Source organism: Scophthalmus maximus, chromosome 1, assembly GCF_022379125.1.
Source record: "Scophthalmus maximus strain ysfricsl-2021 chromosome 1, ASM2237912v1, whole genome shotgun sequence".
In the NCBI taxonomy this organism is placed as follows: domain Eukaryota; kingdom Metazoa; phylum Chordata; class Actinopteri; order Pleuronectiformes; family Scophthalmidae; genus Scophthalmus; species Scophthalmus maximus.
In genome coordinates, this window is record NC_061515.1 from 26,208,297 (window position 1) to 26,224,794 (window position 16,498).

General features: G+C 40.3%; 1 protein-coding gene across 1 annotated transcript in view; it reads left to right on the forward strand.

Moving 5' to 3' along the window:
- Nucleotides 1-238: 238 nt before the first annotated feature.
- Nucleotides 239-16,498, forward strand: part of adam19a (ADAM metallopeptidase domain 19a) — a 160,170-nt gene continuing 143,910 nt past the window's right edge. The window contains exon 1 of the mRNA XM_035637076.2: nucleotides 239-480. Coding sequence (XP_035492969.2) covers nucleotides 348-480 — 133 coding nt within the window. The 5' untranslated portion in view covers nucleotides 239-347. The remainder of the gene's footprint in view (nucleotides 481-16,498) is intronic.

The window sequence follows — 16,498 nt, forward strand, 5'->3', positions numbered from 1 at the left end:
ATAGGAATAGTAGACAGGAATAGTAGATATGAATAGTAGATAGGAATAGTAGACAGGAATAGTAGATATGAATAGCAGACAGGAATAGTAAACAGGAATAGTAGATAGGAATAGTAGATATGAATAGTAGACAGGAATAGTAGATATGAATAGTAGATAGGAATAGATAGGAAAGTCATCTCTTTGTGCGCGCGGGCGCACGACACTTTTATTTTGACGGCGCAGGCCGGAAGTGGTGTGCTCCACTCTCCCGCAGCTGGACGGCCGGCGGAGTCGGAGCGGGGAGGCAGAGTTGAACAACGGCGAGGAAAGGGGAGGACGAGTCGGCGGCACCGAGGGTCACAGGGATGTACAGTAAACACAGGCAGAAAAAAAATGCCCACACATCACCGGCGAAATGCGGACGTCTGCTGCTTTTCCTCTCCCTCCTGCTGCTGAGCGGCTCCGCGGAGAGAGCCGGCGGACGGCCCGGGCGCGAAGGTAAAGGCGGCGGCGACACGCGCTGCACAACTTCTCTGACTGTCGACCGGTTGCGTTCCGACACACGCACGCACGCGCACACGCACACGCGCCCGATGGAGAAGAGGCAAACTGTAGAAATATGTCGCGCACTGTCAGTCAGCAGTCCGGTTGTTGAATGTGTCGCTGCGACCAGAAGCCAAACTTTTCTCTCCGCGGCGACGAGAAGAGGATGCGCGAGCCACATTCTTTAACAACAACAAAAAAAAAAAGAGAGGAAGAAGAAGAAGAGGCAAATTCAATGACGCGTCGAATTCGAAGCAAACGCGGGGTTTCTCCATCTAACCCCTAACCCTGAATGACACTGTGATACCCCCCCCCCCCCCCCCCCCCCCATGAACAGGCGGTTGGTGCGAGAGGCGGTAAACAAAGTGAAAGGTTTGAAAAAGTTGACATCCTTGACTTTCACTTTATTACTTTCACCTTATTTATTTATTACTTATACCGAAAACAAAGATTCGAATGTTTTCCAAAGAGTTCTTCCAGAGCACTTCACTGTGAGTCTTCTCCCAATCGGGTGACGGGTGAGCGTCTGTCCATAGGTCAATCTTTGGTAAAGGTTTTTCATTTTGCCAAAGATCAGAAGATGAGTGAGTTTCCCCCCTCCCCCCCCCTGCCGATTAATCAATTAACTGTAGTATTGATGTTCTAGTAGTTTGAGACGGAGCCCCGCTCTCTGTGGGTCTTGTCCATAAAAGGCAGAGTTCCCTCTGGTACAGTAGAGCAGCACACAGTTATTACAGTTATGCCACAGTTTTGTTTTTGTTTTTTTTGTTTTTTTGAGCAATGTACACATCTCATTTAACTGATTGTTCACTGTTTATGGGCTGTCCCAGCTCGGAGCTTCTGGCAGAAAGTTTTTATTTGAGGCAAAGAGATTCAATTCAATTCAATTCAATTTTTATTTGTATAGCGCCATATCACAACATACATTGTGCTCAAGGCACTTTACATAGTTCACATAGTTAGTACACAGGTCAGTGTTACAATATTACAGAGAAAACCCCACAATGAGCAAAGCACTTGGCGACGGTGGAGAGAAAAAAAGTCTCTGACAGAGCCGGACTCAGTTGGGGCCGGTCGTCTGTCTCGACCGGTTGGGGTGAGGAGAGAAATGGGGAGGAGAGGGGATGAGCTCTAAATGAAGAAAAAAAAAATGAAAATCATTGACTGTACCCAGCATCTTCCTTCTGTGAGGCAGCCAGAGATGCAGGCAGGGACGTGCGATAGTCGCTGGTATGAAGATGCATCAGTCTGTCCAGTCATGTGGGTCTGACTGAGCCTCCCCGAGGCAAAATCTCTGAACAATCACCCCCATTCAAAAAAACGACGCTTCGAGTTAATGCAGTTATCTGTGTGTGTGTGTGTGTGTGTGTGTGTGTGTGTGTGTGTGTGTGTGTGTGTGTGTAAACCCTAATCACAAGGTCAAGTTTTCACTGGGAGAAATGTAGTTCACACAACAGAACAACTTTGTAATGTTCGGTGTTCAACTGTGGTCAGTGGCAGAGGTCCATAAAATGGCAACGGTTCTTATACAGTGATCTGTATTTTTTATGAAAGCGGCTCCTGTGGGCATGTTTTGACAGAGTCGTCTCTCTTGCCTCACCTCACTGGGAGGTCAGAGGTTACACTACTACTACAGAGCAGGCCGTCAGTCATTTGCTCAAGAACGACTGGGCAAGTGGACGTGGGCACCTTAGCATGTTATGCTTTTCTTAAGTGAAGACACGGGTGCTTTACTAACTGATAAGTCAATCAAATCCAAATAAATCAACAGTCCTGACCAACGGTTAATAGTTGAACATGATAACACAGTTGATTAATATCGAATGTATCGTAGTGCTTCACAAGGATAACACGGCGAAACAAACGCATGCAGACAAATTCCTCAACGGAGTAATGTAAAGAAAAAAACATCTTCAGAAGCAAAACACTAAAGATAATAAGAAAAAATAGAAATGTAAAAATTAATGAAATATTTAAAAGAAATGATTCCAAAGCCTTTTGAAAGAAATGTTTTTAAGAAGCGATTTGAAACAAAGATTCAGATTTTGCAAGTTTGAAGTTGTGCTGCTGCAACAACAGCAAAAGCTCTGTCTTACATCCTGATCTGGGAGCTACCACTAAGTTCCTGTGTGAGGACCTCAGATGTTTGTAGGTTGATCAGGGGAAAGAACTTCAGAAAAAGTCTGGGTAAAGGCCATAAAGTACTAGAATTGTAAAATCAATTGTGTGATAAACTGGTATCAGTGAAGAGAAATTAAAAGACAATTAATATGAGTCTTTTCTTGGTTTTTGTTTGTGGTCTAACGAATGTAGTCTATGAATTGGTTTGTGTAGATGTCAGTTATGAGACCATTACAGTAATCTAAACAAGCGGAAATCAAAGCAACTGTGATGATTTCTGTGTCTCCGATGGGAGTTTTTAGCAATGTTCCCTAAATGATGGAAGCAGAATTGTCACTGCTGGTACCAGATAAGACATCCTAGATTTCTGACCTAGAGATTTCAGATAGGGGCCCAGTTAAGGATTTTAAATCTATATACAGTTTGTAGTGTCAGTGCCAATGATAATGATCTTACTATGCTTTATTGGGACATATATCTGTGTGTCATCAGCATAAAAATGGTAGTGAAAGACATACCTATGAATTTGTTTCACCCAGTGGGAGCATATGTAAAGAAAAAACATTTGATCCCAAAATGTACAATTTGAATGAGGGGGGTGACCAATAAGAATAAAAAAATAGTTTGTCCCAGATAAACAAATCCAGTGTTGTGATCTACATATGGGAATACTGTGTGATCTCAGTGCTATGGTATTTTCTGAAACTTGACTCGATTTTTTCATATGTATGGTTTGCTATGTATCATCGCCTCCACGAATTGTAAAACCACTGACCTTATATTGGGTCTAGTGATAAAGGGCAGCTTAGTGGTTTTATGATGTTCTGCGACAATACCAGAGAATAGTGACAGATTAATTATAGTGAGCAACCAGGGGTTGATGTCATCTTAAATCCAGTGGATGAATCTGGGGAAGCATAATATCCACAGGACTAGATGGGAGTTTGAGGTGGGACGTACTTTTTGCTTTGGGAGATTTGAGAAGCATCGCAGAGACAAGGGCCATCCATAAGAGAAGTGGGAACCTTTGTGTTTGATCTCATCTCATTTATTACCTTATCAATGACATAAACATTAATTGGGAGTGGATCCACATAAAATCTGACCGAATTTGTAAGAATGATCAATAGTAGTAAAATGAACCCTGGGACTGTGCTTATTAGACTTAATTAAAAACAGAGAAATAACTTTGTCATTGTAGGAGGTGATCAGGTCCTTTGTTTGCTGGTAATACACCTGGAGCTTTGTCTTTGTCCACCTTCACTCTACTCTCCTGCATTGTCTTTTTTAAAAAGCTCATACTATGCTTCACTTTGCATCGTCTGAGGCAGAGGTACTGAGAGTTAAAATGCACCAGATGAGCAACATCTAATGCAGTGGTTATCATTTTACTGGAAGAGAAATGGAAGAGAGTGTTGATCTTCATTAGGGATGCGAGAGAGCACCATCTAGTATTGATTTACTCACTCACTCTTGAGGACACTGTCAAATGCAGAACAAGTGTTTAGTTAGATAAAGGTCAATTTAAATGTAACACCATAAGTCAAAACAAGATCCAAAATATGGCCACGGTTATGTGTGGGTTGTGTTATAATCTGTCTCAGATGACAACAGCTGGCAAAAGGATCTGACGGATGGATTATCTTATATAAATGATAAAACCACCATTGCAACGATTCTGTCATAAGTAAACATTGCGGAGGACATAACCTCTAGGTCTAGGAGGACGATAACCACACACAGGGACGGGGTATGTCTCTGACCCCAAAGCTAGTTCTAAAATGGTTGTAAAAAACCCCCAAAACTACTGCTCCACCAACACCACAAACATTTAATCCAGGCAGACTTAAAAAAATCAGGAGGCGTAGGACATAAAATTGAGGTCGCTTGAAGTAATGAAATCATTAAAAACAAAACTGATCTTGCACCGAAAAGACCCATTTTTACTGCAGTACTATGGGGAATGATATTAATGTTATGAATTTTTCTTGACCCCCAATTTCATAGGCCTTTGTACCTGTATCACAGGGATAGAAGAAACTGTATTCATCGGAGGTTTTGAAACAAACAGCGTAGGCATATGATTCAGGTGGTAGGATTGCAGCTCTGCTAATTAAGTCTGGCATCGGGTGGGTTTTAACCATCATTAATGTGGGGCTCTATGTTGAGAGCCGGACATGTTTGAGGCTATAACACAGTTTCCCAGGGCATTCTGATGGATACCATGTTTTCCACAGCAGGGTTGCATGCTGCCAGAAGAGATTAAAATTGTCAATGAATAAACCAATGAGAGCGTGCACACTGTAGCCACGTTTGGAGGCGGAGGATCCTTCTGAACTGCTCAACTTGATTTGGGATTGGACCAGAGATAAAAACCATGCTCGCCACTGTCTTGCGGGAGATTGAGGAGGTGGGTTTTATCATGCAGAGGCAGTTCTGACTGTCGCAGTGCCGTGTCGTTCGAATCGAAATGAAGCAATATGGTAAAGATGATGGGGCTCTAATGTTCAGTGTGAGGAGGATTCTGCTTTTTTTAGCACGGCCTATCCGGCCATGGTCCTCCTGCACCTGAAACAATTCTGTAGAGCCAGAATCCCTGCAGCCAGATCCCAGAGAGGGGCCCCGTCATTGGGAGCATGCCCTGTATACGGTTTTATTAATAATGTATTACCATATATAAATAACATTTGACATTTCCTGTTCCAGCTTAAAAAAACATGAGGGTTTGCTGCTTTTCTCTGTTTCTGAATCATTGTAACTTGAATATCTTTGGGTTCATCAGAGAAAATAGTTAAGGACATTGTCTTTGTGATGGTCAGTTTTCCTAAATTTTCTCAAATTTCATTGACTAAATGATTGTAAAAAACAATTGACGTGATCAATCATAAAAATGGTTGTAACTTCAGCTGCAATTTCCTTTTCTCTTCAGCTCCAGTGAGATGCTTATAGCCAAGGGAGGAAACAATGTGACTTCTGGCATTTAGAGTAAAAATCTGATTTTTCACTCAATATTAGTAAAAAATAGACCAATACTTTGTTAACGAAAAATACTTTGCTCTTCCTGATCCAATGTTTCACACTAAAAGCCTAACTTGTAAATAAGCAGTGATCTTAACAGTAGAAAACTGCAAATAAATGTAAATGAGAACATCATTTGTGTTAAAAAATGAGATTTCATGTCATAAGTATAGCGCTTTTCTAGTCTTATGATCAATCATACGCTTAATAGTACAAGTCAAATTCAACCATCCACACACATTCATACAATGCTGCTATTTGCAGCACGCTTTTTTCTGTCACATTAATACACTGTCAGAAGAGCCCTCAGAGAGAATTCAGGGTTAAGTGGATTTCCAAAGGACACATCGGTATGCAGACTAGGGGAAGCTGGGATCGAACCACCGACCTTCGGGTAAGTGGACGACCGACTCTACCTCCTGAGCGACAGCTGCCTTAGACAACAGTGGGCTCACAATTTAGGAAAGTCCAGTCTACCCTATGCTAATGCCTTAACATTCTGTTCCAGCTGCCTGCTCAGAAATACCCTCCAAAAGCACAATGCAGATGTCAGGAAAGCATTCTGTGCCATTAAACCCGGGGAATAATTTGCAATAGTCAGCAGAACCACAGTCATCAACCATCACATCAGCCATCTGCCACCAATAGCTTATTTCTCAACACAGACTCTGAACATCTGAATACCAGAGCATAAACTGTCACAGAGAAACTAATGTACTGGTTTATAAATTACCACGTAACACAAACAGTTTACGAGAGGTCATGTGCGCATACATGTGTGTGAATAAGTGTGTTTGTGTGGCATCAGGAGTTCCTAGGTTTACAGGAATCTACATAATAGGTCTCATAGTGAGCGACACAATGGATGAGGAAACCTTTTGAGGGGTTAATTGGGTTTGTGGTTTGAACAGGCATCCGTTTATAACAAAACAGTGTGTCTAATTCATACAAAAGAGATAGCCATCATGTAAGACTGTAAAACTAAATTATCAGAGCAGCATGAAGTAGGACAGTTTACCCCATGTATCTTATGCTCTTAAGTTTCACATGTATACATCAACAAATAATGCATCCCTATTGTTTTCCAAAGACTATGCCAACATATCTACCAGGTCTGCCTGGAACGTATTAGTATTTACTTTGACTTTTAATATTTTTGTTCAAGCTTGGTAAATATCTTGTTGATCTTTGCTAAAAACTATGTTGCTTACAAAAATGTTATTTAGTAAAACAAAGTCTGCAGCTACAACTACAAAGTTTTAGAATCTGTCAGAAATTCTTGTCTCATTGAAGTGAGTAATAAAGTGACTGCGATGTTCCGAAGTCCGTCCCATTTCTGTGAGTGACCACACTGTCCACTGTACAAAATTATATAGAATTATATATAAATAAAACAGGACTAATGGTGGGTGTGTAATTTGCTCACCCTCCATAACAGCAGCCAATGTAAGAGAGTTAATAGAGTTTCTGTTGGGTTGATTGTCAGCTCACTGTTCAAGAGTCCTCTCACATCATTATTTTCTCTGACCGTTAACAACATTTTCACACAGTCTTTCTGAGCTCATCATCTGCGACAGCTGGAATTCTTGTCTGTGTGACACATTTTCTGCCTGGTTCATTTTCTGCATTTCAATCTGGACTAACCAAATATCTTTAATGTCCCGTATGTCTTCAAAACTGCAGACAACTCTTACCATAGTTATTTTCTGTATATTCAATTTAGGTGCTTTGCCAAAATCTTGTGTGATGGTGTGACATGACATTATGTTATGACCTGTTACAGTAGATCATGTGGTGGATTAATCTAGCTACCTCATGATCCATGATGTCATGGTGTCATCCATAGTCACCGGTTTGGTTAATGCAACTGTAGGATTTTCTACCCTTAAACAAAGAAGAATGTTAACTACACTTACTGTTACTGATACTTATCATTATGCCGTGATCTTATGTTATCTCATGTCCTAGGAATGCAGAGATAATGCCTTGCCAGAGTGGCTAGCCTCAGGAAGCGATTTATCGGATTTAATTATTCTAAGTGTTTAACTGATATTAATTAGTCGAAATACTTATTGTTGGTTAACGGTTAAACATTTAATTATGTACATCCCTATTCTGCACGCTTCCCAATCAATCTCCTTGTCAGTTATCTCACACTCACTCAATCTCAGACGTGACATCCGAAAGTTAAAACCCCCCCTCCAAACTCGTATTGCACTCCTGCGCTGCCAGGATTCAAATAAACTGTGTACTCAGCAGTTTTCTCTACAATATCTGCCTGCAGCATGGCCCATTTACCGGGCACAGAGCGCAGCCTGCCCTTGGCCTGCGCCCCACATGCGATGCAACGCCTGTTCGGGGAGCCCAGAGGAAACCGTCTGGGATGATTTGAGGGCTCTTGAAAGTGTGGGCCGTTATTTCTATTTGGGGGGTGGGAGGGGGTGGGAGGGGGTGCCGGGACTGGCGGCACAGTCTGCACAGTCTGCACAACTGTTGTGTCTCGACCTCTTAACAGACAAAGTTTCATTAGCGACGCGTTCCCTGACATTGCCCAGCTCACCTTTTCACACCGCCTCATTTTTCCACTGTAAACACTGTGCCTGGCATGACGGAGAGGTCGCACCCTCGGAGAATATTTTGTTTGAAATCCTAACTAGATTGTGTGGTTGTTATTTGTAACACCCACAGAAACACTGTGCCTGGCCCTCTGGTCTGCTGTGTGGGCCACATGTAGTCATTATTCATCTTCCAAGTGCTGTGTTTGTGTTTTATGCGTCTGGTGTGTAGGTGAGGGGCTGCCAGAGAGCTCTGTGATTCTGAAAGCTTCCTGTTACAGTCTGATGCTGTCGCTCTCAGTCTAATGTAGTTCTATAAAAATATGTGGTGTTTTAACCCCTTTTATAGTGAACCAAGATAAAAGCCTCTGTTAAAAAAACAGATAAGAGTGTTTTTCAGACACTTCAGGTTATGTAAAGCAGGATATAATTTTTCTGTTTTATTGCTCTATCCAGTAAAAACCTCTGCAAATGTCTTTTAAATATAAATGTCAGATGCTATTAAAGAACAACACTGTTTTGAGTTTACAACTTTATTTACAGTCACTGTTGATATCAATTGAGATTCTGTATTGTTTATTGCCATGGTAGTTCTTACCACCATTTTTTTCCCCGTCAGAATTGACCGAATGTCATCTGGAGCAAAATTATATTAAAAGATTAGAATGGCACTCAGTGGAGCGCATACCTGCACCAAGACCTAACAGTTCCCTTAAATTAAGTCAAGCTGCACCACATTGCACATACTCATAGATATCAGTCCCCTAAATTAGTCAGAAATATTCTTATCAAGATCAATGAATTATTCCCTGGGAAATCGATGAAAATGTAAATAAACACCATATCTCACAATTTTAAATGAAGTAATAGAAAATTTGTGGATCTGCGCCAAAATGTTATGGGTTCTTTCTTGGCCCATATCCCATCCTTCCACCAAGTTCTGTGGACATCTGTTGAGTAGTTCTTCTGTAATCCTGTTGTGAAGACATAACCTCTTTGGAGGAGGTAAAAAAAAATTAAAAAATCTACAAATCTGTGATGTTGACGTCAAATCCCCCGACCAAAATACAGAGACAGCTGATTAAACATTACACAGAATGAAGGATTTCATTCCTCTTGATCTCTCTTTTGGTCACTCAGAACTCATAGAAGTGTAGTTGCATACATAACTTGTCTGGAGCTGCAAGATCAGTCCCTGGATTTAAATGCATTGCTGAATATGTGAATGGGGTGTGTTCAATTGAAAAGTGATGGTTAAGTTGCCCTTTAAATGTCAGACTAGGCCTTCACCCTGACTAACTGACTGCTCTTTATCAAGACACGTGCCCGAGATGAGACAATGAATTTTGTGAGATAGGCGGAGATAGTCACGTGCACAGCCACAAAACCTCTGCTGGCTGTCGGGTTGGCGCTGGAAACCAAAAATATCCTTTGTATGAGTAGAATGTGTGTTGGGTCGAAACAGTGTGAACAAAAGCTTTAGAGAGCCCTGATTAGGTGTGCAGGTACATTTCAGGGCTCCAGACAAAAAAAGTTACCTAAAAAATCTATAACTTCTAAACTTCTACTATCTAAAAAGTTATCTAGGAGCCACTGCCTCCTAAAAACTTTGGGTTTAGGAGCCAAATGAAATTTTCAGGAGCCAAAATATATCGATGTCAGAGTACCTTACCTTTTCTTACCCCTCTGAACTATCTGTCTTCGTCTGCCCTGCATCCCATAGTGCACAATGTATGCTTTGCATAGTATGTGTACAATATGCTTCAATATTGTTACCATAAATGCCCCCCCCCCCAAACCCCCCCCCCCCAAAAAAAAAGAAACAAAAACAAACAAACAACCTAAAATGAGAACTTTAAGCTGTTTCTGCCTATATGACAAATGTACATATGTACTTTATTGATTCTTGCACTTTTGGGTAATATCTTCATGGTTGAATGCAATTATTGCTTGTCGCTTTGGACAAAAACGTCTGCTAAATAAATGTAATGTAATATTTTTGGTTTGTGCATTTCTTTTCATGGCCAACGTTATCCAACTATGTGGTTAGCTACATTTAACTTATGAATAAATTAATCTTAAAACTTTGTCAAACAAAATTACATCGAAATAGCCTAAATAAAACACATACGATACCACTTCAATGTTGTAAAATGAAACGTGAGTTTAAACCGCCCTCCCGCTGCTCCGCAATTGTGATGGGAGACAAACACGGTGGCGGAGAAGCCAACGTAAGAGCGGCTGGTGTCTGTGCTGCTGAATGATCTGGCGTTTTTATCCCGGTGAAGTTTAACTTCATGTGGCAGTGTCTTTGCCCTGTGTGTTCCGTTTGCTGCCGTTTCCTAACCGCTTCCTTCCTTCTCCTCCTTTGACATGAGCACTCCCGCTGTCTTCCTCTGATTTCGGGTTGGTTAAGTTACAGACCGACCGTAATGTATGTGAAACCGAAGCCAAAGCCGCAGGGCAGGTAGATGCAGGCGCGAGGAGAAGAGACTTTAGTGGGCAGCACAAACAAAACATATGGCCATTTCCATTAAATTTTTTTATTTCTATGTATTGTATATTTGCGTCTGGATGGTTCTAATGACTGACTGATTCTCTCTGCCAAATAAAAAGAACTGCTCCCGAGCGCGATTCGGGTCCACAACAAACCCACGTTGCAGTTGCGCCTGCATCTGGGAGACTGTTGCTCACTGAGCTGGACAGTATTAAATGGGGGAAACTTCTGTGGTAATCAACTGCGGTTTTAATTGGAAATAGTTGAACTAACCGTCGGGAATTTCACCGTGGTTTACCGTAAAAAACGGTATTCATTTCATCCCTGCGCCATCCCTAAATCAAGCAGTCAGTCTTTTAAGTCACAAGAGATGTTTAGTTTTATCAAATCGTTAATTAGAGGAAATAAAATCCCTTAGGTTTCTTAAAAAAATAAAGAAAAGCCTTTCGCTCATATTCACAGACGTAGAATCACCTCTGAGCAGGGTAACCGCTCAGAGGTGATTCCCTGAAGCTATAATGTTGTGGAAGTGATCCCCCTCTCGCAGACGAGAATGGTTTTGATTACATCGCATCCCTGAGGAGCCAAATGTTAATGAGCTTCGTTTGTGGAGAATTTCAGGCATCTCAGAAAGAGCCACACCTAACCAGTATTTTCATCATTCATTAATAGTTTGGCTTTTTGCTCCTGTTAATCTAAATCTTAAAAATGTCAGAAAATAGTGAAATGGCACCACAGTTCCCCAGACCTTTTTTTATTTTTCAGTTTGACCTGACAAACGGGCATGATGAAGAGGTTTCTCGCTTGACTATAATGTTCTAATTATATTTTATGTTCAAATATTAGTCAATCAGGGAAGAGCATAGAAGCCTAAAACAATTACAAACCTTAAATATTTAGCATTTGACTTGTTTGAGATTTAATAGATAATGGAAATCATTGGTAGGCTTGGGTTTGGTTAACAGGTTATTTTTTGCATCTGAACCATTCTTGTGTTATCTCTCCTTGTTTTAACAAAGAGGTAAGAGGTCAAGAAAAGGTACAATAGGTGAATTATAGCCGCCGGCCAAAACAGGGCCGCCAATATTTGGGGCACGTATAGCTTGTGAAGATAACGCAGTGAAAGTGAGCAGACTCTATCTGTTATTTCAAACAGTTAGATTTAAACTTTTCATTCTGCTTTTTTAAAATCTAATTTTCAGGTCTCACCTATGGACATTAATCATATCACTTTAAAAAAATATTGTTTCTGCCTTCTGAGCCAACAAAGGCTGATAACTAATAACTAACTAAAATGCATCCCAGAGTTTTCAAACTAAAACAAGGCCTGCAGCGTTTCCAAACGTCTCAATTTAAAGTGCTTAAAAAATCGAAAATAGTGTTGACACCAGGTGTGAAAGTAGCAAAGGTGATGCACTCTAATACTAAAACATATCAGTGTGGACGTAGCCTAAGATTTGTTGAAGAATGTGAAAGAATTTGATAAGCAGATTTGATACTGGTTCAGATATGACAAAATGATGTCGAACCAAACCCTAATCTCTGGTGGTAAATGATCTAGCTTGACTTTTCAATGACCTGGCCAGTTGTTACTTTGTTTAGATTTCAGATAAAGCAGATAGATACATTTAGCCGCTCACTATGGGGCAGAGGATATTTTTTCTACCAATAATTGTCTTTGTTAACAGATGTAATAAATGAAATAAATGTTGAGCTCAAAGCAGCCTGACGACTTCCACGAAGAGTCAGTGGACCGATTTTCGAAGATGAAGATTTAGATGAATAACAGTTATACTGTCATCTGGAGGCAGATCTCTTCATAACTGTATTTGTAATTTTGTGAGACTGTTGAGATTAAAAGTATTTGCCACCTAAACATAAAATAAGAATGAAAAGATAATAACCAGGAAAAATACTTTTTTAAGGAAACACTATGTTTCCCACAAGGCCCGGAAACGGCTTGAGTGAAGCAGGTGTTCAAAAATCTGCTGTGTCGAATCACTTGGTGATAAAGACAAGGAAAACCCACAGTAATTCATATGTAAATGTTACAGCTTTTCTGGAATCGCAGGGATAATTTGCATGAATAATTTGCCATGTGTCATTAGATCTGGTTATTATTCTGTCTCACACACACACACACACATTGTAAAGGTGGCTTTCATTGTGCCCAGTGTGAGGGCAGGTTAACGAAGCCTTTAATAATCATCAGTGTAGAGAAAGAGAAGTATTGTCCCCTTGGAGAGCCCTCAGACTGACAGATGCCACCCACGGGTGGATTCGGACTGTCCTTACTATCGTCTGTTCCTATCTACTATTCGTTGACCTCAGTGGAAAACGCCATGAGGTCAAGGAAAGGTGTCGACGAGGACTCATAGGACTTAGGAAAAGGCGACAGCGGTGCTCAGAGAATCCGACTCCACTTTCACTATTCTACGTCATTATGCGTCGGCGGATGTTATTGACGTGCGTTTGCCGTGGTGAAACAGCAAATTTCCGAAGATGGACCACATAAAAAAATCGCAGCGGCTCCATCCATCATTTCTCAGTGTGTTTTACCACTGTGTAACATCAAATGTAAATGCTTCATATGCAACGGTAACTTACATGATGAAGTGCGTCCCTTCTGGGTCATATTCATACTCTTCCTCTTCTTCATCTTCTACTTCGGATTGAATCGTTTACGTTTGTGCATGGTGCGTCATGTTAAATATCGCTGCAGCAATGAATTGGGGGATGTCTGTTTCTCCTTTCCTTTCACATAGGAAAGTCCAGTGTACCCTATGCTAAAGGACATAGGAAAAGAAGCATTGAGGCTCCTTTCCTATGCATTTAGAGAATCCAAACAACTCTTAACATGGCTGCTAAACAAATACTTCCGGGTCACTTCAAGATCTAGGAAACTTCCTAAGCAAATTTGACAATTCCACTGTACCCCACAAGTCCTGAAGAAAAACCAGGAAAGAAGAGAGAGAGAGGAAGGAAAGACTGTGAGGAGTTTAGTAATACTTGAAGAGAGAGATAAAGAGAGAGAGAGAGAGAGGTTAGCAGATGAAGTCTGTGGAGATTTAGCATGTAAGAAATACACTGTAAGAGTAAGCTGTTTATAAGGGGATTGGGCTGTGCATTTCAATGGAGAGCTCTACTGCCTGCAAGTGTCACATTGCACCATGGGATTTTTCAAACCTAGTGTCCTTTGGCATGGAACAAAAAAGCTTTGCAGTTGTTTCTTTGCTGCAATCACACTTTGTTAAAGTTAACTGTGCAGCTCTGATGACGCCGCTGTGTTGTCATGTCCATTATAGTTGAGTTCTGTAAATGTATAAGTCCACTGATAGTCCTGCCCCCCATCCAAAGGGAGCCCCCCCCCCCCCCCCCCCCCCCCCCGAAAAGTCTAATTAATTTTAATAATTTATTTTAAAACGTTAGTTAATTATTAGTATTTTACATGTAATGCCAAGCAAAAGTCATTTAAGGTCACTTTCCTTATACACATTATTCCTGATTCCAGTATAAAAGATTATGGATGAAACTTAACGTGATTTGTGAAACCTAACCCTGACCCCCCCCCCCCCCCCCCAAACTAGTAAACATAGGGGGGAAATGCTTCCCAATTTAAAAGGAGCTATGTAGCAGTCATTTTTGGAAGTGGAGAAGTTAATCCTAAATGCCTTTTTTGTGAAAGTACTGTTTGATAAACTCAAAAAAAGTTTGTTTTTTAATCTTGTGCAATGATCTTTGCTTATTCTCGTGACCACTACATCTACAGTTGGGATTTTCCCAAGATGACTCTTGAATGAATTTTTCGAATCTGAATTAATTTTTGGCAAATCATATCAAACTGATAACAAATGGTAAAATGTCTGGTTTTTTTTTTCTATTATAAGTGATTTTAGTGTAACCTGTATGCTAACACGTTCCAATGATGTTTAATCTGCAATTGTAGAAAGTAATTATGTTGTCAAACTGTAGTGATCCTTTCTTTTTTCCAGGAATATCTTGAATTTATTGCTTTTTACTCAAACACTCCATTGTGTAATTACACTGTCATATATCTGTGGCATGTTGAGACCATAATGGAAAAAAAAATTGTGCTAAATTGAATATGCATTAACATCAACTAAAATGTGTTGTCAGCAGTGCTCCTAATTAGTAACAGCCTTGGGCTTTTGGAATGAAAGAAACTGAAAGGACTTTTCTGTATTCCTACTAGTATCTTCTTCTTTTTTCCTGTAAAGCTAACTTGGAACAGATCTTTTTATGTTACGTGATATTTCTCAGTCCTACTTTGTAAATATTGCTTCTCTCTCTCCAAAACTAACCCTTCCCCCTACCTCCTTTTCTACCATACCCCCCCCCCCAACCCATGTCGTTTCTGTGCAGTTATCTTCCTTCCTTCTTAGTAAAAAGCAAACTTCCATGTTTATCTGAAAATGCCTCAAAACCATTGCATATTTGTATACTTTGTTTGATACTTCTGGCACAAAGTGAACAACATACAGTGCACTTTATTATGAATTTTTTATGATGAAATCACAGACAGAGGCAAAATGCATTTTTACTGAGGTGCCCAGCAAAGGGAATGTGTGTTGCTCTTTGGAATAGTTAAGCAGTCATTTTGCTTTTAAATGAGAATGGTGCTTTGGGAAAACAGCCACAACAGTACAGCGGCATATTGTGGTGTGTACTGTCACTGTATGCCCCATCCCAAATCTTACAGAGGGACAATAGATGTACTTGTCAAAAAAATGGACCCAAAGACATAAAAGAACTGCCATATACAACATGGATAATGATCCCTAAAGGATTTTTTTAACATGATCCATGATTTAATGTTATCTAGGAGCCATTGGCTCCGAAACCCAAAGTATTTAGGAGCCAAATTAAATTTTCAGGAGCCAAAATATATCGGTGTCAGAGTACAATGTCTAAAGTCTCCTTACCTTTTCGTACCCCTTTGTACTGTCTGTCTTTGTCTGCCTTGCATCCCATAGTGTTCACAATGTATTCTTTGCACCGTATGTGCCATGTCCAATATGCTTCAATTTTGTTACCATAAATACATAAATGCCCCAAAAAAAGAAAACTAAAATTAGCACTCGAGGCTGTTTTTGCCTATTTGACAAATTTGTATGTAATTGTAATGGTTGAATTCACTTATTGTAAGTTGCTTTGGACAAAAGCATCTGCTAAATGAATGCAATGTCACATTTCTCGTTTACGCATTTCTTTTTATGGCCAATGATATTAAACTATGTGGTTAGTAGGGTTTCTATCCCGGTGAAGTTTAACTTCATGGGGCAGTTTCTTTGTTTTGTGTTTTCTATTTGTTTCCTAACCGCTTCCTTCCTTCTCCTCCTCCTCCAGCACTCCCGCTGTTTTCCTCTGATTTCAGGCTGGTAACGTTACAGACCGACCGTAATGTAGGCCTATGTGAAACCGAAACGAAAGCCGTTCAGGCAGGGCAGGTAGATGCAGGCGCAAGATGAGATTTCTTCATAATTGAAGTAGGGTTGGGCTTTTTTTTTCCCCTGATACCGGTGCTAAATGTATAAATTTCAAGTGGTACCGGTGCCTAAACGGTGGATGAACTGATAATTTTTTTCCTTTAGAAAAGCCCAAAATGATAGTTGACAACAATTAAAGGCAAATTGGAAGTGGAAATTTTACAATAATAATAATATATAGAATTTATGTGTGCTTTTTTTTTTTTTTTTCCCATCATGACAAAGTGCTTTTCAGGTACCCAAAGCGCTTGACATATTAAACATATTAAATGTTA